At 37.7% G+C, this 25,883-nt stretch overlaps 1 protein-coding gene across 2 annotated transcripts in view; it reads left to right on the top strand.

Annotated features, from left to right (window-relative positions):
• TTC27 (tetratricopeptide repeat domain 27) overlaps nt 1-25,883 on the top strand; it is a 228,476-nt gene that overhangs the window by 111,300 nt on the left and 91,293 nt on the right. For both annotated transcript variants that reach the window (XM_027850566.1, XM_027850565.1), the window contains exon 11: nt 23,434-23,529. In XM_027850566.1, coding sequence (XP_027706367.1) covers nt 23,434-23,529 — 96 coding nt within the window. The remainder of the gene's footprint in view (nt 1-23,433; nt 23,530-25,883) is intronic.

Raw genomic sequence — 25,883 nt, 5'->3', positions numbered from 1 at the left:
TTGCCTGTTTCTTTCACATAGTTTCATCAAGGATACCTTCAACACGTGCATAGATATCCTGCTCTAACTGTGGGTGTTTCCTAAAATTCTTTTCTAACCCTTTTCTTTTCTCCCTGTACTTTCTCAATGATGTCATTAGCTCTCAAATGTTCAAATATCATCTCTAAGTAAATGACTCCCAGACTTATATATCACATATATTTATATATCACAGTCTGTCCTCTGAGCTGTAGTCCTACATTACTCATTGCCTATTGGACACTTGAAGCTCAATGTCCTAGAGACATTTCAAACTCAGTATCCCAAACTAAACTCATCTTCCTCTCCAAAATCTCTCTTTCCCTAAATTTCCTTATTTCTGTTGCAAGTGCTATCGCCTTTCCAATCTTGTGTGTTTGTAACCTTGGCATTGTCCTGCACCCCTCACTCTCACCCCATTTATCCAGTCAGTTGCTGTATGTTGCTGTTTCTGCCCTCACAAGAGCTCTTTTCTTTACTCACACAGCTATCACTTTAGTTCATACCCATATTACCTCTTGTCTGGATGATTGCAACAGCCAGCTTATTGCTCTCCCTGCCTCAAATCTCTCCCAACTTGAGTTCCTCCTACATGTTGCTGCCAAAATGATTTTCCTTAAGCTCAGATTTGACCTTATGACTCTCTGACTCAGTTAACTCCAACATCTCCTTATTTCTTCTGCTTGTAAAGCCCTTCCAACCTTGCCCTAACCTGTCCAGTCCACCAGCAAGCATTTATTAGCTGCCTAGTATTCACCAGGTACTGTACTTGGCGTTTAACAAGTGCTTGTTGATTGGTGAAGGATCTGTTGCAGAGAGGTAGATTTCATCTTGGAGTGAGGAAAAACTTCCTGATAACCAAAGCTGTCCGCATGTAGAATGTGCTGTTTCCAGAGAGATCCCTGAATTTCCCCTGACTCGAGATCTTCAAATAAAGACCCGATCCTGGGTTGTAGAAGGGATTCTATTTCAGGTGTAGTTTGGACTATATAGACTCTTGTGTCTTTTCTGGCTTTGAGGTTTTGTGACCCTAAAAACTGCATGGCCTTTTATGCATGTTGCAGATGTTCAGCATTTTGTATCTGAAGATACTTTTTTGTTTGCTAAAGAATTTTTTTTAATTGGACTTGTGATTTTATTGTCATAGAGGACTCCTGTTGAACAAAAATCCCTCTACTACACTAGTTTGGAACCTGTTCTAATGCTTAGGGAGAAGCCACCTGGGAGCAATTAGGAGATAAATGATTTGCTCAGAGTCTTGCAGCCAGGATGTTTGAGAGGTGGGTCATTGATCTCAATCTTCGTGGCTTTTAGGCCAGCTCTCTATGCACTACACTATGTTGTTTCTCCTGAAGAATAAAGGGGAAAAATGACTAGACTAGTTACCTGCACAAATTATGGACGGACCCCCCCCCCCCATTTTTTCTCTTATTCAGCATTTTTCCCTTTCCTATAGTTTTAGGAAATGCCAAGGACTTTCTGTTTTTATGCCACCTCAGTCAGAAATGAAAGTACAGTTCTTTTGTCATTCAAGTCCTTTGATTTTTCTGTGATTTCATAGATGTGAGTTTTGGATCATAGCTTCCTCTTTTCCTTTACATCCCCTGTGGTCCTTGTCTGTATCCTTCCATAAATCTTCCACATATAATCTACCCAGCATGCTGCAGACCTTTTTTGATTGTCTTAATATTTTGTAGCTTTCAGTATAGTATATGGTCTCTTCAGGGCTTACCCTTCAGATAGCAGAGGTAGAGACAGGAGAGCTTTGGGATCAGGATTGTCGTTAACATCATGGGACTGGTTTTTGCGTGGTCTGAAAAATTCATCTTAGAAAAGAGTCCTCTTCCTATATAGTGTTTTACATGTTGGTAATGGCCAACGTCCTGTCATAACAAAAATACAATTTAGCTAGGAAGAAGTGGCCTTACAGGTAAAAATGTCAGTGTTAGATTGGTTCCAGAATATTAAGATCTCTACATTGAGGCTTGTTCATATGTCTGAGAATATTTAAAGAACATGATTTTACGTATCTTACATTTATTAAGTTGTGCACTGCTAGAATTTTATGTAACACTTGGGCTTAGTCCAAAGTTAATAGCCTCAGAAGCTTGCTTTTTTTTTTTTGAAGAAAGAATAATACCAGCAATAACTTAGGATAAATTTATTGCCTGATCCTTTTTTGAATAACGTTTCTAAAGTCAGGTTTGCTTGCCATGTGAATTGTCACAAATAGCGTAGGCAACAGGCAGCTACGTGGTACAATTCATAGAGTACTGGGCTTGGAGTCAGAAATATTCATCTTCATGAGTTCAAATCTGGCCTCAGTTACTTACTAGCTGTGTGACCCTGGGCAAGTCACTTAACTCTGTTTGCCTCGGTTCTTCATGTATAAAATGATCAGGGGAAGGAAATGGCAAACCACTTCAGTATCTTTGGCAAGAAAACCCCAAACATGGAGTCATGAAGAATGAGACACAACTGAAACAACTGAACAACAATAAATGTAGGAGCTAAATGTAGCCCACAATTGACTGATTGGAGGTTCTTACACTCATTCACAGGACTTTTGAATGCATGTTCTTTATTCTTCCCATATAAATGCTTTTATTCACTATAGAAGTCATCATTGTGATATGGAGGAAACCCTGTATTCTCAAAGTCTGTGTCCATCTAGCACAAGTTTTGGCAATTTCTACCAAGCTAGAAAGGTTTCCAGCATGGCGCTTGAGGCGGCTGTCTATGGTGACCAGCTAAATATGGAGTTGGTTCACCAGAAGGATTAGACAATCTAATTTTTGATCATGATAATCCATGAAGTGGATATGAGCCAAAAATTGCTCTCAGTCTTGTTGGGACCCTTTCTCTTTTGTAGTGATAATGGTGGAGTGGCTAAAGAACTTAAGAACCACACAAAATTGTCCAGGACCTGTAATTTAACTGTGGCTTCTCTTAATGTGTAGTCTTTATCCAATGACCAATGAAGTTATATGGTGCTGGGAGCAAGGGAAAACCTCCAACACCTTGATTAGATTCTCTGTGGAGTGTTTTCAGAACAAATGAACAAGAATCCATGGATGACAAGGAGATTGTCATGATTCAAATTAAGGTAACCTGAGACACAAAGTTCTGAGCACATTCAGTTTATTGGTAAGGCTAGCAGTTACCAGTTAAAGGGGTCTCTCAGCTCACCAGCAAGCCAAAAGACCTCAAATCAGGGCAGATAGATAATTTTTACAAAGAAATGGAGGAGTATCCTCCAAAATAGAAGGCAGCATGATAGATGGGGAAAACAATATGATTGGTTACAGCTTTGTGTGAGGAACAATATGATTGACTGGAAATTGGGAATGAGGGGCTAGCAACAACCCCTTCTTCCATCTTTTTGCTAAGAAATGTTCATTGTTTGAGTCCATCTGCAAGGACAGGTTAGTGGTAGTGGACCAGGTAACAGACCATATTCCTTGAATCTATCTGCATCCTTCAAGGATAACAGATTTTTTTTTTTTAAGGCAAGAATAGAACAGTAATTAGCAGGAGAACCAGACTTTCAAACTTTAACTCCAAGACTGTGATTGATTTACAGGAAAACTGAATTTCCAAACTTAACTCTGAGACAAATGAAACATGACATAGGCAGTTATAAAATGTCAGCAGTGATGCAGAATGAAATAAGTAACAAAATAGAATCAGTTACAAAAATGGAAGCATGAAGGCAAAATCAGTTTGATTTTCTCAAGATAAAAGGGTTGTCATCAGCACTGTCAGAGATAATTCTCATATTGAAGAGATCATGTATTACTTACTGTGCTTAAGTAATTCTTGTACTTGAGTTATAAAATTAGGAAATTTTAGCAGTAGAACCTATACATTTCATTTTACAGACCAGAAAACCAAGGCCCAGAGTGATTAAGTGATTTGTCCAGAGTCACAGAGCAAGTTAACAAAATAATTTTCTACTCTTTTGCTGCCTTTCTATTTTATAAAACCATCTCCAGGATTTTCTGTTGTTCTATTCTTATGTGGCAATATGTGAGGAAAAGAAAGATGAATACACTTAAATTAAATAGTTAAAGATATCTAATTAGTAGTAAGCATAAAATATCTTCTAAACATTAGGCATCATCTCTTCTCCCTTTGGGGTCATGATTCTTTCAATCTGACATTCATTCATTAAGCATTTATTAAGCTTTAACTGTGTGCCAGTCAGGTGGCTAAGTGCTGGGGATACAGAGAACGAAGTGAATGTCTCAGCCCTCAAAGAGCGTATGATCTCTTAGTCCTGACAAGATATATGTGGAAAGATCACTTACTCTGAATTCGGAGGACCTGAGTTCAAGTTGGCTGTGATGCAGACTACCCATGTGACCTTGGTCAAGTCATTTAACTTTCTGGAGGCTTAGTTTCATCATTTGTAGAATGACAGGAGTTATAGGAATAGATAACCTCTGAGGTTTCTTCCTTATAATCCTCTTGGTATTCCTTGCCTGCCTCTTGACTTTGGATGTAAGCCAGTTTGGACTGATCTGGTTCCCTCTGCTTTGTTCTTGAAATATACATGATTTGAGTTATTTACCCAGATTTATTGTGCTATAATCCTAAGTAGGTACAAAGAAGATATGAGGTGGCTGAGGAGCAGCTGGGGAATCAGACAGACTTCACCTAAAAGGTGATGCTGTAACTGAATCTTGAAGGAAAGGAAATTTTAAGGGGAGAGTTGAAGGTAGGGTGTATTCCATGCATGGGAACATCCAGTGAAAAAGCATGAAGATTGGAAATAGAGTACTCATAAGAGGAACAGCAAGCAGGTTATTTTGGCTGGATTGTAATACCTGATTGAGAATAATGTGTAACAAGACTAGAAAGTAGGTGGGGGCCAGGTTGTGAAGGGCTTTCAATGCTAAACAGAAGAATATCTATTTGCTTTTAGTTTATTGAATCTGAGAGTGATATGGTCAGACCCATCTTTCAGGAAAATCCATTTGGCAGATGTGTGGAGGATGGATTGTAGTTGAGAGATACTTGAATGGTAGTTGTGCGGATGAAGAGAAATGGACGTATGCTAGAGATGTTGTAGAATTAGAAATGATAAGAGTTGCCAGTTAATTGGATATGTGAGATTTGTGAGAATAAAGAGTTGAGGATAACACTAAGGTTGTAAATCTATGTGTGATGGTTCCCTCAGCAAGATTGGGGAAATTTGGAAGAGGGGTGGTTTTGTTTGTTTGTTTGTTTTTTTTTTGTTTGTTTGTTTTTGGTGGAAAATAATGAGTTCTATTCTGGAAATGTTGAGTTCCAGATACTTATAGGATATGCACTTTGAAATGTCCAATAAGCAGTTGTTCATTCTGGATTGGAGGTACGAGGGAGAGTAGTAGTGAAAATATTCACACACACACAGAGACACACACACATCTCTCTCTCTTCTCCCATCTCTCTGTCTCTCCATCTTTATATTTCTATCTCTGTTTTCATCTCTATCTCTAGGAACCATCTGAATAGAGGTAATAATTGAACCCATGGGAGAAAATAAGATTACCAAGTGAGAAAGTATAAATAGAAGAAATGGGTGGCCAAGATTGAGCATGGTGGCACACTTAGAGTTATGAGGTGTGGTATAGATAATACTGAGAAGGAACAGTCAGACTAGAAGGAAGAGAACGAAGAGAGACCAAGGTCACAAAATCCCTTAGAGTAGAGACTGTTCAGGAGAAAAGAGGTTTCAGAAATGAAAAGAACTTCAGAAAGAAATCAGAAGGGATAAGAATTCAGTTTAGCAATTAAAAGGTCATTGGTTACTTTGGAATGCATTTCAATTGAGTGATGAAGTTAGAAGCCAGATTGCAAAGCAAAGTATCTTTTATCGGATCCCCACTACCTGTTTAAAATCCTAGTCTTTTGGTCATCACTGTTGTCAGCATCTCTGGAGTACTCCATTAGAAATAATTGCTCATGTTGTTGGATTATTTGTATACCTTATTTCCCCTATAGAATGTGAGTTTTTTGCTGGTAGGGACTGTTTCTTTCCTTTTTTTTGTCTATGTATCCCTAGTCCTTAACCAAACGACAAACACGTAATAAGTGCTTTAATAAGTGGTGCTTGCTGGAGTAGAATATGTGGATGACCAAAGTTGTCTATTTCATTGGATATTCTTCCCGAGTCCATTACAGAATGATAGATTGGAACACCTGTTTGTTGGGAACAATTGTGAATACATACTGAGTTTTCTGCTTAAAAGGGAAACATACCTTTTATTCTGCAGGTCAAAGTGAATAAGCCTGTGCATTTCTCTTTTGCTTTGTGAATTCACAGATGTGTAGAGATTTCCAGCAAAAGCTTAGACTGGATCCAAGTTTTGTCAATTGATGTCAAATTCTGACAGCTTTTCTATGCCCATAAATGCAATTATGGCTATACAAGTTTGAACTCTGTCATCAAAATTCAAGGGGAGAGCCTTGCTTTCGGAGTATTGTTCAATAACTTTAGAAAATGAAGGAGTATCAGTGATTTGTTGCTGAGGAGTTGCTTCTCTAAAGCACTATCTCCTTTCCTCTCCAAAAAAAAAAAAACCTTCCAACTGAGCATTTTATTAGTTTGCATTAGAATTGGGAGATAGTGTCCTTATAATCCTCTTGGTATTCCTTGTCTGACTCTTGACTTTGGATGTAAGCCAGTTTGGACTGATCTGGTTCCCTCTCCTTTGTTCTTGAAATATACATGATTTGAGTTATTTACCCAAAAGAATGAGCAAGAAAGTCATTCAGCCATCATTTCATTTTCGTTTGCCTCCTCTAATGCAGCAGACAGTATGTTCTTTCTCTTTCAGAACTGCACATGTGAAGGAGAAAATGCACTTTAATTAGCCTTCTGTGACTCAGAGCAAGGAACCTGAGAGGGGAATTATTATTTCCACCAGTGGATTGACTGCACATCCCAGAGGAATGGAGGGGGTGGGAACGCTGTCTAGCTCTACTAAGATTTATAGGGTTTGAGTATCTTATTAATTAAACATGCTGGTTTTTCCAATCTTGTACTTTTCAGCACAAGAGAAAGTACCCGCTCCAGAGAAAAGGGAAAAGACTTTGGGAGGAAATGAGTATTTAAGTTTTTTTTTTTAATTAAATAACGTCTGAAGGCATGTAAATGAAAGGCACAGCTTTGTTCATTTGGAATACTTTTATGTCATTTCTGTTTTTTGGTGTTCATAAAAGTTGAGATTATTTTTGTTTGGTGGTTGCCCACTCTAAACTTAAAAAAAAACTGTTGATGTTTTGTTTCAAAATGAGATACTTTAATATTTGGTTTTCATCCCTGAAAAGTTGAAAATGTCAGCTGTGAGAGACAGTGTAGAGTAATGGGAAGATTACAGGAGGAGAATTGAATTTAGGGTCTTTCTAGTTTGCTTACTACAGCTGTGCCTGTTCATAAAACCACTTAACCTCTTCATTTCTTGGTTTCTTCATCTTTAAGATGGGGATAAAACCCAATCAACTTCACAGGGCTGATATGGCTAATGTCACTTTTAACTATAAAGCACTATTTGAAAATAGGCTATAATTATCGATAAAAATGGAAATAAATTAGACATTTAAAAATAGAGATGTGGAATCTCATAGTTTAAAGAGTTCAAGAGTCAAAAGACCCGGATTCAAATTCTGATTCTGACACTTTGGATCTGTGTGATCTTGATAAATCTCTCAACTTCTCTGGGCCTCGATTAAAAAAAATTTTTTTAAAAATTTTTTTAGGCAGTTGAGTGACTTGCCCAGGGTCACACAGCTAGTAAGTGTCAAGTGTTTGGTCTGAGGCTGGATTTGAACTCAGGTCCTCCTGACTTCAGGGTCAGTGTGCTATCCACTGTGCCACCTAGCTGCCTCTGGGCCTCAATTTTCTTAACTGTAAAATGGAGGAGTGGGGAGCCATGATTCATTTTAGATCTAACTCTGTGATCTTATAACATATTCATAATTATCAGCAAATACATACTGGAGTAGAAATGTTTAGTCTGGTGGTGAAAGTAATTTTCTTGCTTAAAACCTTAAAGCACTATATAAATGTGAATTATTGTTTCTATGGCACTGAAACAATTCTTTCCTCATATCTGTTACAGTAGGTGGTGCCCTCACACTGCCTTCAATTTTTAAGCTTTTCATCCTTTTAGACCCTCAGACTTGTGACCTGATGTGGGATGAGCCAGTTTCCATCCTCCCAGACAGATACATGAGACTTTAATTCTTGGGTCTTCTCAAATGATTTTTCTCCCCTGCCCTAGCCTTTTAATCTCAGGTTTCTAAACCTCAGAGTGAGAAATAGTTTTTCTGTATACCCCAACTAACTTGATCTTCAAATGGGGAGAAGATTTGAAACAGCTGTAAGGAATGCTATTGAGAACTGGTTATGGAAGAGTAAAAGGACTGTAACCTTCTAATCCTGTGTTATTCTTGTTAATGTCCTTCAGTAAATCCTCCAGAGTGAATCTACACAATAGAAGCTTTGCTCTGTTGGGAATATTTTAATGTTTCCCTGATACCATTATAATGCTTGGGTTGTCCGTTTTTTTATCCTCTGTTCCTACTACGTGACTATCCCACCTCCTTATTCCTATCCTCAAAGTGTGCGTGTTATTATTGGTAATTGTTCTGCTTGCTTACAGTAACTCACCATTGCCCTTGGGGTTATCTATAGTTATGTTTCTTTAAAGGTCATAATTTCACATGATGCACAGTTAACATAACATAACTGGATTAGTCTTGGTGCTGAAATGAAGAGTGGTGATGTCAGGGGCAGCCTGTGATCTTACATTTTACTCTTCCTGTACTGCTCAATTTTAGATTAAAGTTCTAGAACTATTCAGTTGTAGATGATTGTCTGTTTGCATTCCTTTTCCAAAATAGTGGTACACAAGTACACACATACATATACTAATTAGTACAAATCCAATGTTTTCCCATTTGTGATTTGTTCAGAGTGTATTCTTGTCAGTTTGAGTATAGTGTGAGGTAGGGCTCTTTTGAATGGTCAAAGGTCTTACTTTGGTGTGGTTGAAGGAATTAGGGATAGTTAGCCTGGAGGAGAAGGGTCTTTGATAGTTATCTTGAAGTATTTGAAGGGCTGTCACTTGGAAAAGAGAATAAATTTGTTCTTGTTGACTCCAGAGGGCAGAACTAGGAGCTATAGGTGAACTTTTTAAGGTTGCTATAACGGAAATTTTCCTAACAAGTAGAGCTAACCCCAAAATGGAATGGAGTTAGGGAGTTCACCTTCACTGACAGCTAAATGACCAATCTGTCCTGTTACTGATTGGCATCAACATTAGACAAAGTTATCTTTGGGACTGATCTAACAAGGAATGTTTTATGATGTTAACATTTATGGGAGACACTTTTTGGGAGGAAAGCTTGAGTTTTGCATTATGAAGTTAAATACTTTTAAATAATCCAACAATAACAAACACACCATCCAGTCTCTGCAATAAATTTTATTTTTATAACCATAAATATAAAGGTCTGCTGTAAAAAACAATCTGTTGCAAAACCCTGTTTGTCCCCCTCTCATAGTTTCATCCATGGTATCCTTAATATACATAAAACCCATTCTCCTAATTTTTTTTTTATTGAGGCAAGAAGGTATACATATAATTTGGTAATTACTGATTTCTTCTCTATTGCCTTTTCGAAGGTACAATACCATCTCGTTTTTCCTCTCAAGCTTGTGACTTTTTTCTTTGAAAATTGATTCCTTATTGTTTTAAAAATTGTGTCCCTTTTAGTACAAGTTTCTTCTGAATGTATGGACAGGGAATATCATGACAGGAGGTTGATACCCAAGATATGCAAGGAGAGATAGTAAGAAAAGTCTTGGCTCCTTTTGATGAATCATCTGACTCAGGTGAATTACAGCTTCTGGAATGAAAAAAACTAGAAGATATGACTGCTGAGCCACTGTCAGTGATGTTTGAAAGATTGTGGAGTTCCTGAGAGGTATGGTAGTACGAAGAAGGGCAAATGTCCTGATTTTTTAAAAAAGTTGAAAAGACTTAGGTCAATTAGCTTGCCTTTGATTCCTGGGAAAATTCTAGAATGGGGCATTCAAGAGATGGTTAATTAGTGTCTAGAAAAGCAAAGAATTATTGCAAAAAATATTGTTTCATCAGAATAACCATGTTTCCTTTTTTTTGTCAAGGCTACTCAGTTGGTACATAAGGGTTTAAGTTTAGATTTTAACACTAGAAGGACCAGGCACATCAGATAATGGAAAAAAAAGTTACAAAAAAGTTGTAGCTTTGAAATAAAATTTTTCATCCTACTATTTCTTTTTTTCACCTTATGGTATTCTAAAATTCCAGTTCTAGTGTTTTTGTTTTTTTTGGGAGGGTTTTCTTTGGTGTGGATATTAAAACTGATTTTTTCAAATTTATTTATTTATTTCAAGCATTTTTTTTTTCAAATTTTGAGATCCACATTTTCTCCCTCCCTCTCATCTCTTCCCCCACCCACTGAGAAATCAAGCAATATGGTATCAGTTATACATGTGAAATCATGCAAAACATATTTCCATATTACCCATATTTTTAAAAAAGCAAGAAAAATGAAGAAAGTGAGAAAATTGTACTTCAGTTTTCACTCAGAGTTCATTAGTTCTCCCTTTGGAGGTGGATAGCATTTTTTCATCATGAGTCCTTTGAAATTATCTTAATCCTGTATTAATCAGAGTAGCCAAGTCTTTCACAGTTGATCATCATTGCAACATTGCTGTTACTGTTCACAATGATCTCCTGTTTCTTCTCACTTCACTTTGCATCAATTCATGTAGGTTTTGCCATGTTTTTTCTGAAACCATTCCCCTCATCATTTCTTAGAGCACAATAATACTCCATTTCAATCATGTGCCACAACTTGTTTGACCATTTCTCAATTGATGAATATTATGTCGATTTTAATTCTTTGCCACCATAAAAAAATAAGTATTTTTGTACAGATAAGTCATTTTTCTTTCTTTTTGATCTCTTTGGGGTGTAGACCTAGTAGTGGTATTGTTGGGTTAAAGGGTATGCACAGTTTTATAGTCCTTTGGGCATAGTTCCAAATTGTTCTTTAGAATTATTGAACCAGTTCGCTACTCCACCAGCAGTTCATTAGTGTACCCATTTTTTCCTCCTTCCTACCAGCATTTGTCATTTCTGATTAATGGAAAGTAGTACCTCCGAGTTGTTTTAATTTGCATTTCTCTCATCAGTGGTGATTTAGAGCATTTTTTAATATGATTACAGATAGCTTTTGAAAACTGACTCTTCATATCCTTTGACCTTTCATCAATTGGGGAATGGCTCTTATTTTTATAACTTGACTCAGTTCTAGACTCAGTATATATTTGAAAAATGAGGTCTTTATCAGAGAAGCTTTCTGTAAAATTTTTTCTTTTAGGCCCATGGTATGTTTTAGCAAAATGTGATTACCCTGATTATCTTTTATAATTAGGTCTAGTTTTGCTTTTACTTTGTCTCAGTTCATGATTGCTACCCTTGCATTTTTTTGCTTCAGCTAAAACACATTAGATTATTTTAACTATGTGTATCTTTCTGTTTCAAGTATGTCTCTTGTAAGCAACATATTGTTGGATTCTAGTTTCTAATCCATTCTGCTATCTGCATCTGTTTTATGGGTGAGTTCATTACATTCACATTCACAGTTATGATTACCAGCTATGTATTTCTCTCTATCCCATTCTCTTCTGTTTCTTCTCTCTCTCTCTCTTTCTTTCCTGTCCCTCTTGAATAATCTATTTTGCTTCTTATTAATGCCTTCATAAATCTGCTCTCCCTTTTATAATACCCCTTACCACCCCTTTTCTCCTCTGCCCTTTCTCTCCTATTTCTCTATTGAGTAAATTAGGTGTGTGTGTGTGTCTCTGTGTGTGTGTGTGTGTGTGTGTGTGTGTGTGTGTGTGTGTACTCTTCCCACTTTGAATCAGTTCCATTGAAAGTGAGGTTTAAGCATTGTCTGTCACCACTGCTTCTATTTCCCTACTTGAAAGCTTTAGTGCCTCTTAGATGTGAGAAAAATTTCCCCATTCACCTCTCCTTTTCCCTTTCTCCCAGTGTATCTTTCTTTCTCACTTCTTCATTATTTTTGGACATCATTCCAAAGTAATCAACTCATACCCACGTCTTCTGTGTAAACTCCTTTTAACTGTTCTAATAATGATAAAGTTCTTGGGAGTTACATGTGTCATTGTCCCATAAAATAATGTAAACAGTTTAACTTTATTGAGTCCCTTTTGATAGCTCTTTCATGTTTACCTTTTTATGCTTCTCTTGAGTTTTGGGTTTGAATATCAAACTTTCTTTTCAACTCTAGTCTTTTCATCAGGAATGTTTGAAAGTCCTCTTTCATTAAATGTCCTTTTTTTCCTCCGGAGGGATTATACTCGGCTTTGCTGGATAGGTTATTTTTGGTTGTAATCCACCTAGTGCTTTTCCTTCTGGAATATCATATTCCAAGCCCCCCACTCCTTTAATGTGGAAGCCACCAAATCTTATGTTATCCTGACTGTGGATCCACTGTATTAGAATTGTTTCTTTCTGGCTGCTTGCAATATTTAAGATATTGAGGCAATTGTACTTGATAATTTCTTGGAATAGGCTTCTAGGCTTTCATGTAGTCCAGTAATTCTTAATTATCTCTCCTGGATCTGTTTTCCAGTTCAGTTGTTTTTCAGATGAGATAGTTCACATTTTCTTCTATATTTTCATTCTTTTGACTTTGTTTTATTTTTTTTTTTTGATGTCTCATAGAGTCATTAGCATCAACTTGCCTAATTCTAATTTTTTATTTTACTTATTTATTTATTTATTTTTGGTAGGCATTGGGGTTAAGTGACTTGCCCAGGGTCGCACAGCTAGTAAGTGTTATATGTCTGAGGCTGGATTTGAACTCAGGTCTTCCTGACTCCAGAGCCAGTGCTGTATCTACTGCGCCACCTAGCAGCGCCCCTAATTCTAATTTTTAAGGACTTATTTTCTTCAATGAGATTTTTTACTTCTTTTTTTTTTTCCCCATTTGCCCAGTTCTACTTTTTAAGGAGTTCTTTTCTCTAGTGAGTTGTTGTACCTCCTTTTCCATTTGGCCAGTTATGTTTTTTAAGGAGTCCTTTTCTTCAGTGGATTTTTGTGCCTCTTTTACCATTGGGCTAATTCTGTTTTTTTAAGGTGCTATTTGCTTTGTTTTTTTTTTTTTTTTTTTTTTTGTGCCTCATTTACCAAGCTGTTGATTCTTTTTTCATAATTGTCTTGTATCACTCATTTCTTTTCCCAGTTTTTCCTCTGTCACTCTTATCTTTTTCTTTAACTGTTCCAGCAATTTTTATTGAGCTTGGGTCCAATTAGCATATTTCTTTGTGGCTTTGGTTGTACCTGTTTTCACATTGTTGTCTTCTTTTGAGTTTTTGGTTTGGTCTTCCCTGCCACAGTAGTATCTTTCAATGCTCAACTTTTGTTGTTGTTGTTGTTGTTGTTTGCTTATTTTTCTGGCCTGTTTCTTGACTTTGACCTATATGTTAAAATTGGGCTCTGCTCACTTGGGGGCAGGGAGGCACTGTCCCAAGCTTCAGGCTCTTTTGTGCTGCTGTTTTCAGAGCTAGTTTTGGGTATCTGAAAGTTTTTGGTGTTTCCAAGATGATGTGGTCTTGGGACAGGTATGGTCACTGCTCCTCTCATCTGTGCTTTGGTTTTTACCCAGGAACAACCTTTGTTCCCTTCCAGCCAGAAGGCCTAGCACTCTTGTTGGCCCTGGAACTATGACTTGGTCCTGCAGCCACAAGTGTTAGCACTCTTCTTGGCTCGGAACTGTGACCAGGACCCCTACTCCCTTGTGAGTCACCACCAGTTCTCTTCTCTGCCCTGAAACTGCTACCCAGAACAGCTTATGGGCAGTAGAGCTGCCAAACTGCATCTGGTCCTGTGCCCATTGACAACACAGGGGTTCCTTCTAATCTCTTTCTGACCAGTTGTCTGACCTCCTTACTGTCTCGAGGCTGTGAGCTCCCAAAGCTGCTCTTGCTGCCTCTGTCATGGCTGCCTCCAGGGCCTACAGTTGGTACTGCTGCCACCCTCCAGGCCATGCCTGTGGTGTCACAGAGCTCTCCAGTCAACCTCCTAAGTTGTCTTAGATTGGAAAAACGTCTTACCCCAACCGTTTGTTGGCTCTGTCTGTCCAAAATTTAATTTGAAGCATTATTTTAAAATTGTTTTGAAGGAAATATTGGGGGGCAGCTAGATGGTGCAGTGGATAGAGCTTGGCCTTGGAGTCAGGAGGACCTGAGTTCAAATCTGTCCTCAGACACTTGACACCAGTTATGTGACCATGGGGAAGTCAACCCCAATTGCCTCATCAAAAAGCGGAAAAAAAAAAAAAGGAAATATTGGGACAGTTCAGTGGGTGGTTACCTCTAATCCACCATCTTGGCTCCAGCTTTTCTAGTATTAAAGCATTTGATCAGATATTTCACACTGTTTTTGTGGAATAAAGGTGTAACCTACATGACAGTACAGTTAGATGGATTTAGACCTGGATTTGGTGCTGGACTCAGAGTAGTCATTAACAGTTTATTTTCATCTTGGCAGAAGATCTCCAGGGATTTGTGTTATTTGAAAAAAATAAATTAGGGAGGTGACATGGGTAAAGGGACAAATCTCATGCTTATTGAACTTTCAAGTACTACAAAGCTAGAAGGGATAACTATCACATGGTTTGCTAAAATGAGGATACAAAAATATCTTGACAGGCTAGTGCATTTGACTGAATCTAATAAGATAAGATTCAATAGAGATAAAAATAATCTTGTACTTGGGTTAAAAAAATTCAGCTTGACAAGTACAGGATGGAGGAGGCATGGTTAGGTAAGTTTGTCTGAAAAATATTTCTGAGTTTTAGTATGTAGCAAGCTCAATATAAGTTAGCAGTGAGATGATATGGTGGCCAAAACAGTTAATGGGAGCTTGGGCTGCTATAAGAGAGGCATAGCTTCTAGGAATAAGGAAGACATAGAGTACTGTGTCTATTCAGACCACCTCAGGATTATTGTGTTCAACCCTTGGTGCCACAGTTCAAGAATAACACTCTTTCAATCTCTGTCTCTCTTCCCTGTACACAATGATACACAATCGTATATAATACACACACATAATCATATATAATACAACACATATGTATATATGCATATAAAAGCTGGAAAATACATAGAGAAAAAAGTCCCTGAATTCATGCCACATAATCTATAAGGAATGGTTGAAGAAACTTAGAATGTTCTTATCTTGATGGATAGGTGACTTGTGGGTATGGGGGGATTGTAGCTGTGTTCAAATATTTTAAGTTCTGCCATGTGGAAGAGGGCTTAGATGTGTTGCATTTGGTTGCATAGGACAAAACAGCAGCAGTGACAGTAAGATATAAAGAGGCAAATTAAAGTGTTGTCAGCAAAAATTCTGAACAATTAAAAAACTATTCCAAAGTGGAATGGGTTATCTTGGTAATTCATGATTTTGCCCTCATTGAAAGTCTTCAGGTAGAGGCTGAATTGAGCACTGGTTGGGTATATATGTTATAGTTATAGTGGGTATTCATTTTTGGGTATGGGCTAGACTAGAGAGCTGCTGAAGTGTTATCTAATTTTCAATGCTCTGATGTGGTTTCAAGTTCATAACATTCCGGTTTCATTTATAATGGGAATATATCAAGAAATTGTACTGTTTCTCTTCAGGAAAGACAAAGTTCCTTTCTTTTAGTAGGCATCACCTTTGTTCATTAGATGATGATCTCACATGAACAGTCATATTCTTGAGTAAGGTTTACTACCACCTCTTTTAAGGTATTAATTCCCCTTGCCATTTCACTTTTTTTTTCACTTGCCATTTTCATCTCTGTTTCATTTCTACCAGTTACACCTTTAGTCTTTGTGAGTTTGTTTTCTCTGAGGTTTTACTCGAACAGGTTGTAGCATTGCTCTCTTCCGCATTTACCTCTTGGGCTTCTCTCAGTCAAAGATATTTCTACGTTGTGTATGGTGTTTTTTTCTCTTCATTCATATCTCCAGCCTCAGTTTTTGTATTGTAGGCTGCAGCTCATGAGTTGAACTTCACTACCCTGTTCCTAGGTGGAATGGGTAGGTACTGCTAGATTCTCAGGTTACTGGCTAAGTCTAGGTCCCAGTTTCCGCAAGAATCATTTGGCCTTGTCTCCTGCGTCAAATCCTACTCTGGTTACTGGTCTGCAACAGATTGGTCTACTTTGTTGCTCCATGTTTGGTCAGCATGCCAGTCTGGCTGTCTTTTGTTGCAGATGAAGATGAAATCCTTGGTTTGGTTGTGTTAGGCATGCTACTCTGACTCTCTCTTTTGAGATTGGGCTGTTTCACTTCCCCCTCCACCTACCCTAGCTTATCTTTGCTCTGAAATTCTGCAGGATTCTGGCAGTCTTTTTGTATAGTCCTGACTTGAATAAAGGAGTTTAATAGCCGATTCTTTTCATTATTTCATCTGGTGAATTTTTAGACTTTTATTGTGGTGTTTGTAGGAGTTGTAGGCTCCTCTAGGTTCCTAATAGACTGCTTGTGGATGGTTTAAAATCAGGGAAATTATTGGTATCCTCAGCTCCCTTTCTTTCCTATTTTTATTTTTGTCCATTTTTCCCATAGCAACTGTGGAAATTAGAGGGGACCTTGCAGCCCTGAGGGCTGTTTTATATTCATTCTGTTTCATGAGTCTTCATAACCAGAGAATTCATCACCTCATGGTCATTCTTCTAGTGACGCACAGTATCTTTTTACTTAGCTTGGTGTGTCCTTAGGCAGCAGGTAGTCTATTCCTGGGTCATTATTCTTTGACAGTCCAGGATCATATCCACTCCAGGATGAGATCCTACAATAGGACTTTTGTGGAGTGCATGTATACAAATTAGTATAATATACATGGTTGAAGGTAAAGGTGGGAGAAGGAGAGATACACACAAACTGCTTTAGAATAGTTTAAGGAAGGAGAGAGTGCTTTCAACAGGAGTAGATGGGGAGCAGAAGCTGAGGAAGTACCAGATGAACTGAGTCTTTATTGAAAAGAAGGATTTGAGCAGCAGATACGCAGTTTGAGGACAAAGAGGATTAGGAATTCAAAGGGGAAAGACGGTGCTTTGGTAAAGTAGGTCACTGTAGGATTAGGAGCTTTGAAGGGAGGGAACTGAAGACAGCAGGGAGTGATGGACCAGTAGAAGCCCTGAAGCTTGAAATTCAGGGCTAAGAATAAGTTCAGGAGGGCAGTAGTGGGAACAGCTTGCTTTCTAGGAGAATGCTCCTTGAGGGCAAGGTTATTTTTCATATTTTCTTTATTTGCCTAGTGCCTAATAAAGTGCCCTGCATATAGTAAGCACTTAATAAGTGCTTATCAGATTGGATTGGGAAAGGCAAAAAGATGAGAGATTATAATTAGCTAAGAGATAGTTATTTTAATTGATGACTTAAGGTGTCCTTCTGTTGGTGGTTGAGGCAGAGATGAAGGTTTTGGAGCGCTGAGGATATTGACTTGGCAAGCCAGAATGTGAGAGGGGGCATCAGTGGGACTACTGAAATGATCAAAGATGGTGATCAACTCTTGAGGAAGACTACTGTGAGGCAAATGCTGAAGTCATTGTGGAAGTAGGGAGAATGAGTGACCTGTAGATGGGGAGGTAATAGCAGAAAGAATCTACTTGAGCCAATATAATCAAAGGCACGAACTTCAAGGACAGAGGTTGTGCCTGATGGTGGCAGAGGGAGAGAATGTGGAGAGTTGTGGGGACTAAGGAATAAGCAGAATTCTCCTCCTGACCCTGTATGTTGCAGGGTATGAGGTATATATTTTTTTCTTTTTCATGAAATAATTCACTGATTTCTTTGTTCCAATATTATAACCATATGTTTGAAACTAGAAGTCATTCTCCCCCCCCCTTTTTTTTTCTCATTCCTCCAACCTTTCCACCAGCTAAACAACACTGGACAGAACTATGCAACCCTTTTGTTGTTTAATTTCTACGAAGGAAAGCCAAAAAACTTTCAAAATATTTTGACCAAGATGGTTTAAAAGTGTCGTTATGTCTTAATTTGTTCTGAATGTATTTCACTGAAGAACCGAAAAACTTCTTGGATGGACAAAAGAGTGATGTAATCAGTATTGTCTCACATGGAGAATTAAGAATTATACACAATATTTTATGGTGAAAGTGGTGTATAAATTCAGTCAAGTATGATATAGACAGCTCCCAGCCCTCCTCACAAATATCACTTAAGTATGAATGTTTATCCTGTTTAGGTACTCATCTCTCTCATTTCAGCTTCTGGAATTCCTCATTCCCTTCTTTGTTCTTGGTGGAATCTCAGCCTGTCCTCTTAATATTCTGTCTCTCTGAAAATTGTGTTTCTTCTCACTGACGTTTTGTGAATTTTTAGCAAATAAAAGTTCTTTCTCTACTCTGTTCATCCACCAAACTGTTTATATACAAAATTTATAAGATAATTCGAGCCTTTTATTTATGCAAAAAAATTATTTGCTGCCGTTTTTGGAAACCAAACTGCTCACATCTTATTGGAAAACTATGTTTTTTTTTACACATGGATTTTTAGCAGTTTTTATTAAACAAAAGTGTTCTTTTCCACTTTCCATTATGAAACTGTTCACCTATGAAAGGGACATTACCTTATGTTTTCTTTCCCAAGATGATTAATTTCTTTTCTTTATACCAAAATCCTTTTTCTGCTCCTTTCAGCAGCTAAACTGTTATATCTTCAAAGGCAGTATCTCACATAGAAAAGCAAATAGCTACTGGATTTTGTATGTGTGCTCTGAGAGGATTTATGCAATTAAAAGCATTTGTAGGGAATAGAGTCAAGATGGTGGAGAAAAGGCTGGGACTTGTCTGAGCTCTCCCAAATTCCCCTCCAAACAACTTTAAGTAATGCCTCAAAACAAATTCTAGAGTGGTAGAATCCATAAAAGTATGGGGTAAAACAATTTTGCCATAAAAGAAAACTTAGACAGATGGCAGGAAAGGTCTGTCACACTGGGTGAGAGTGGAGTGCAGTCCAGCTCCAGCACAAGCTGTACAGGCTGAGTCCCAGCAAACCAGCAGCAAGCCTTGGGGGTAACCGAATCAGTGGCAGCAGTGGGGGCGTTCAGACCTCTCAGCCCAGAGATAGTAAGAGGGTCAGACAACTGGTCAGAAGGAGAATACAGAGGTCCCTTTGCTGGCACAAGGTATAGTACTCTGTTTCATTGCCTCTAGGTGGATTTGGGTTGTAGTCCTAGGTCGCAGTACTGGGTTGCAGTCTGAGGGCAAGGAGGAGCACTAGCATGCCAGAATTTGTGGCCACAGGGAAGTGGAGACTCTGGTCACTGTTCTAGGGTGGAAAAGAATGCTTGTGACTGTTCATAGATTAGAGCACAGGCCAGGAGAGTAGTAAACATGCCTCTCCTTAGATCATACTGGGAAGAACTGAAAACTTACAGACTCCCAGAATTAGCTCTGAAAATAGCTGCACAAAAACCTGAAGCTTGTCCTTCCACCCTGGGAGCAGAGCCCAGTTTTAACATATAAAGTTAAAAGTCAAGAAATGGGTGAGCAAACAATAACAACAACACAAAGAACCTGACCATGTAAAGTTACTATGGTGACAGGGAAGATCAAAACACAAAACTCAGAGGAAGACAACAAAGTCAAAACTGCTGTATTCAAAGCCTTAAAGAAAAATATGAATTGGTCTCAGACCACAGAAGAGCTCAAAAAGGATTTTAAAAATCAAATAAGAGAGGTAGAGGAAAAATTGGGAAAAGTCATGAGAATGATGCAAGAAAAACATTAAAAAAAAGAGTCAACAGCTTGGTAAAAGAGGAACAACAACAACAACAAAAAATGATGAAGAAAATAATGCCCTAAAAAACAGAATAGGCCAGGAGGTAAAAGAGGCATGAAAACCCACTGAAGAGAAAAATTGGCGGAATTGGCCAAATGGGAAAGAAAGTACAAAAATTCACTGAAGAGAACTCCTTAAAAAGTATAATCAGTCAAATGGAAAAAGAGATACAAAAGCTCATTGAAGAAAATAATTCCTAAAAATTAGAATCAGGCAAGTAGAACTAATGACTCCATGGGATATCAAGAAATTTCTAATTGGAAAAACAACTGACCTGGAAAATAGATCAAGGAGGGATGATTTAAGAATTACTGGACTACTTGAAAGCTATGATTAAAAAAAAAGAGTCTAGACACCATCTTTTAAGAAATTATCAAGGAAAACTGCCCTGGTAGTCTAGAACTAGAGGATAAAATGGCAATTGAAAGAATCCACCAATCCCCTCCTAGAAGAGATCTCAAAATGAAAACTCCCAAGAATATTATAGCAAAATTCCAGAGCTCCCAGGTCTGAAAGCAGCCAGAAAGAAACAGTTCAAATATAGTGGAGCTACAGTCAAGATAGCACAAGATTTAGCAGCTTCTATGTGAAAGGATCAGAGAGCTTGGAGAATAATATTCTGAAGGGCAAAGGAGCTAGGATTACAGTCAAGAATCATCTATTCAGCAGAAGTGTATATAATTCTTCAAGGAGTGGGGGGAATGGCTGTTTAATGAAATAGAGGACATTCAATCATTCCTGATGGAAAGACCGGAACTGACTAGAAAATTTGACTTTCAGATACAAGATTCAAGAGAAGCATAAAGATAAATAGGAAAGAAAAGTCATAAGGGATTCAACAACAAAGTTAACTGTTTTCACCTACATGGGAAGATGATACTTGTAACTCCTAAGAATTTTTATATTAAGGCATTTAGAAAGAATAGAGGTTACGGGTGTGAGTTGAATATGATGGCACAATATTAAAAAAATAAAATTAAGAGGTGACAGAGGAATGTACTGGGAGAAGGGGAAAGGGAGAAGTAAAATAGGATAAATTACATAAAAGAAGTACAAAAGAGATTTTACAGTGGCAGGGAGGAAATGGACAGGGTGGAGTGCTTGAACCTTACTCTTATCAGAACTGGCTCAAAGAGGGAATAACATACAGGAAAGTAGGAGGGGAAAGGGATGAGAAAAGGAGGGGGCTTGTGGAAGGGAGGGCCTTCCGCTTCTTCAACTATAAAATGTGAGTGTCAGACTAGAAAACCTAGTTGTACTTGTTCAGTTGTGTTCAACTCTTTGTGGCCCTGTATGGCGTTTTCTTGGCAAAGATACTGGAGTGGTTTGTCATTTCTTTCTTGAGTGAATTAAAGCAAAAAGAGGTTAAGTGACTTAGTGCCGCACAGCAAATGAGTGACTAAGGATGGATTTGAACTCAGCTCTTCTTGACTCCAGGCTGGGCTCGCTATCCACTGAGCCACCTAGGTGCTTAAAAAAATTTCTTACCCTTTTTGTTGTTGTTCAGTTGTGTCTAACTCTTCATTATGTATTCTTCATGACCCCATTTGGGGTTTTCTTGGCAAAGGCATTAGAGTGGTTTGCCATTTCCTTCTCCAGCTCATTTTACATATGAGGAAAGTGAGGCAAATAGGGTTAAGTGACTTGTCTAGAGTCACATAGCTGGTAAAAGTGAGATGAGATTTTGAACTCAGGAAGATGAGTTTTCCTGACATGCAGGCCTGGCGCTCCATCCACTGCACCACCTAACTATCCCCTTGTTGTCCTTTTTTTTTTTTTTTTTGGCGATTGGGGTTAAATGACTTGCCCAGGGTCACACAGCTAGTAAGTGTCAAGTGTTTAGTCTGAGGCCGGATTTGAACTCAGGTCCTCCTGACTTCAGGGCCGGTGCTCTAGCCGGTGCACCGCCTAGCTGCCCCTTTGTGGTTCTTTACAATTCTAAAATTGGTGTGAGTATTCAATCCAAGAAGCATTTATTAATTTGTTGATGCTTTAATGTTTTAGATAGTATCTCAGAGTTGTGTTGAGATGAATGTCACCTCAGACTTTTGTCAGAGTTTACCCAAATACCTTTTGTGAAAGTACTACTCAAATCAGCTTCTGTTTCCTCATCTATAAAATAAGAGGGTTAAACTTAATAGCCTCTAATGTTTCTTTGAGCTCTAAATCCATGATCCTATAATCTTTAGTATTCCAATGGTGCTATTATGTTCCCTCCAGTAATTCAGATTATAATCTATCCATAGCTTCCCCTGTTCATGCTCTCCCATAAATTTGTACAAGTCAGTGCAGCCAATATGTTGAGGGTCTTCTTTGCTTTCTTTTGACATTGTAAGGATACCAGTGGAACACATCGATTGTCTAAAGGTTATCCCTTCTTCTTGCCACATGACCAGCATGATTATCTGTTGTTGCTGGTTTTTTTTTTTTTTTTTACTTATACATTTCTTTGTTGACATCCTTTACTTTCTTTTTGCAAATTCCATTTTTTAGGGGATGGGGGTAATGAGTCACAGTCTCCTTACACCCACCAAGTATCTCTCCATTGTTCTTTGGATGACTTTAATTCATCAGAGACCACAGTCTTGACAGGCTTGTAGCCATGCAGCAAATTAAATCAGTCAAACCATATAAAAAGATATGATTTATGCAAAGAAGGTCATGATGATTCAGAGTTGAGTGAAGATCTGTAGGAATTTGGAGGTGAAAAGATAACATACCAATTTCCCAATATCCTTGTGAAGCTGGATCCAAGCTCTCTTATGATCCTGGTGATATTGTTCTGTGTTTGTGAAGGAGAGTTGCTATATTAATTTTAATATCACAGATTATGTGAAAACCATTACAGCTGTAGTTGCTGTTTAGATAACTAACTGGTCACTGTTTGCATTACTTATTACCCCTTAGGGCATTGTAGAGGTGCAGTGCTTTTTCAAAGAAGGCTGCTTCAGTGCCATGCTGCTCTGTTTGTTGGTATAATTTCCTAATGTTCCATGGCCAACTGTTATTCTAGAGTGTGCTGCACATGAGTCCTCTGCTCATCTGTCATCTAGTTTTTCCACTCCAACTACACATATGATAACTGCTTTAATCAAAGTTCTGTTTCAGTAATATTGAGGAAAATTGTGTAGTCAGGATAATCTGCTTTTGTTTGTGATCAATAAACAGAAATATAATCTTAAGCAATTAAATCTTTAATTGGTCAATGGGATTTTACTTATTCCAGAAAGTACTCATTAGAATTGGAATGGAAATTCCGAGTAGAATTTATTTGCATTAACAGATAAGAAAATAGATGTTCTTTAACTATCTTGAATATGCGCTTGAGGAACTTGATTTTTGCAGTTAAATAAAATCATTTTTTTCTACTCAGTTTTTTATTTGTGGTTATGTTAAATTGCTTTTAAATTTTAAGTCGTATGTTTATTAGAACAGTCTTCTCTCCATACAAGTTACCTAAACTTGCATCATTATTATTTTGTTTTCAGGCTCTTGCAGATCAGTTTGAGGATAAAAATACTTCTATATTGGAACGTCTGAAGATTTTCTATTGCTGTCAGGTGCCGACACGCTGGGCTATACAGGTTAATTTCAACACTACCTCTTTTTTTGACATTACTTTTAAGAGGTTTCTTAAATTTCACTAGATATTACTGACCTCCAATGCTGTGAATTATTAAGTTGAATCATTAGTTAGAATTTACCATGTTTGAATTTTTAAAGTTTCAATTAAAACAATTGGACATCTGGCCTTACGAAGAGAATAACTGTTACTCCCAATTAACGTTTTGTTTAAAATCACAGTCTACAGAATCTTAGTGAAATAAGAGTTTAAAAAAAAGCTATTCTCATATTAATCCTGTTTTGTTGCAAGCATTTGTTTTCCAAATAACTTTGTTCTTTTAAGGCTTAATTCTGCGGATGCAGTCACATTTCAGTTATGGTATTCCCAAGGTATCAAAAAGATTTTTTTTCTTTAAAGAAAGAGGGGAAGTTTGTAAGATCACAGCATATTAAGTATGTACCATAATATTAATGATAAACCATTATCTAGGCAAATGAGCGTGAGGGATAACTAGGAAAAAAAGAGAGTAGGACTTTTGTACATCGTACTTGTAGCTGAGTTCAGTAGGAAGATAATTCTGGCCTGGACCTCATATGTAGATCTGTATGAATACCTGGTGCAGTTTGAGAAATACTGAATGAGGATGGCAGTCCCCAGTTTCCACCACCCACAGTTTTCCTTCCAGTGGTGCAGGTATGTTGACAATGTAATGGAATGATAGAGCTGAAAGGGACTTTGGTGATCCTTTAGTCCAGCCTCCTCAATTTCCTCCTGAGAAATCTAGGGCTTATAGAGGTAAAGATTGCACAGCTTAGTAAAGGAGCTAGAATTGGAACTTGTTTCCTCTTTCCTAATCCTGTTTTCTTCCCATTTATCACTTTCCTGGATTAAATACTGTGAGTTCCTCCCCTCCTTCCAAAAAATGGAGTGATATATTTTCCAACTCAGCAGGGGCAGTTTAGAAATGCCCAAGGTGATTCTACAGTTCTAATCTAAGTGTAATCAAAATAACAATTTGAAACCATTGCTGTTCTAGGGGTAAAAGAGATACATCAGAATTCAGGCAGTAGCTTCTTTGTGATGAAACCACTATGTGTTTAGACAGTTCATTTGTACTTTAATATAGATTCATAATATGGATTATATTCTTAGTGTCCAGTGACACACTACTAGATCTGGGGTCTTGCTTCCTGGAGGTCCTTGTATTTTGAGGTAGTCTGCAAAAAATATTGGGGAGTAAAAGGCTTTAATATTTCATTCCCAAAGTAATAGCCTTTTCATCGGGAAGGTGTTAAGTTAGCAGCTGAAAGATTTTTGGCATCTTTATGATTCTGAACTACGTAATTTGTTAAATGCTTTGGACCATGTGGCTTATAGGATGAAAATATCAAACTCTGCAAAAGCACTATAAAGCTTATATTTGTTGAAAGTTCATCTTTTCTTTGGACTCTGTCTAGAACAATCAGGCATCTCTCCAAGTCATTGTTATTCCTGCCTTCGTGGCTCTGGCCATTGTGCAGCATTAGTCAGGACAGATCACTGATGCTATGTTTTTCACCGAATAATTGATATGATCTCAGCGGGCCATAGCCATCCTTTTTACTCAGAAACCCATTTGTATCATCTGTTTAGAACACATTCCCAAATGAATACTTTAGTTCTCAGTTTTCACTATTCAGGTTTTGAAAATATCTTCTTAAAACATCATGATTTTCCCCAATATTTCATTTTTATATTACATAAAGAGATAACTTATTGTTCCTCCTGGCTATTCCATATGATGCATTGTGTTTGATAGTCCTTATTTACCTCTGAGAGGCACCATGGTGTAGTGAAGAGAGGGCTGGCCTTGAAAATAGAAAGACCTGAGTTTAAATTCTGCTTCTGATACATACATACATACATGCATACATAATGACTCATCTAGGATTGTAGATGAGTCACTAAACTCCTCTGATCCCAAGGTAATTCTCTAAGACTATAAACTTCAGATGAGTTACCCCCTGTACTCCCACAATCAAGTGTGTGTGTGTGTGTGTGTGTGTGTGTGTGTGTGTGTGAGAATGAATATATATATATGTACACACAGTTTTATATATAAATTTACATATAATAGGTGTTGTATATGGAAATGTGTCAAAAATATAATACACGCGCGTGTGCACATGAGAGAAAGATGGAGAAAGAGACAGGGATATAGTAATATACAGGGAGTCCCAAAAGTGTTAGTGCAGTTAAATCTTTTATGTGTGTGTATCACATATACACAATCTATATATCTATATTCATACATACAGAATCTTTTTTTTTTATCTTAATGATATGCTTTCAGCTTTCTCTCTTTTTATCATTTTGTCATTTTTGGAACATATA

Source organism: Vombatus ursinus, unplaced genomic scaffold (genome assembly GCF_900497805.2).
Source record: "Vombatus ursinus unplaced genomic scaffold, bare-nosed wombat genome assembly UNPS02009062.1, whole genome shotgun sequence".
NCBI classification, from domain to species: Eukaryota; Metazoa; Chordata; class Mammalia; order Diprotodontia; family Vombatidae; genus Vombatus; species Vombatus ursinus.
Note: the sequence above shows the minus strand (reverse complement) of the source record. Positions and strands in the feature narration are given on the sequence as shown.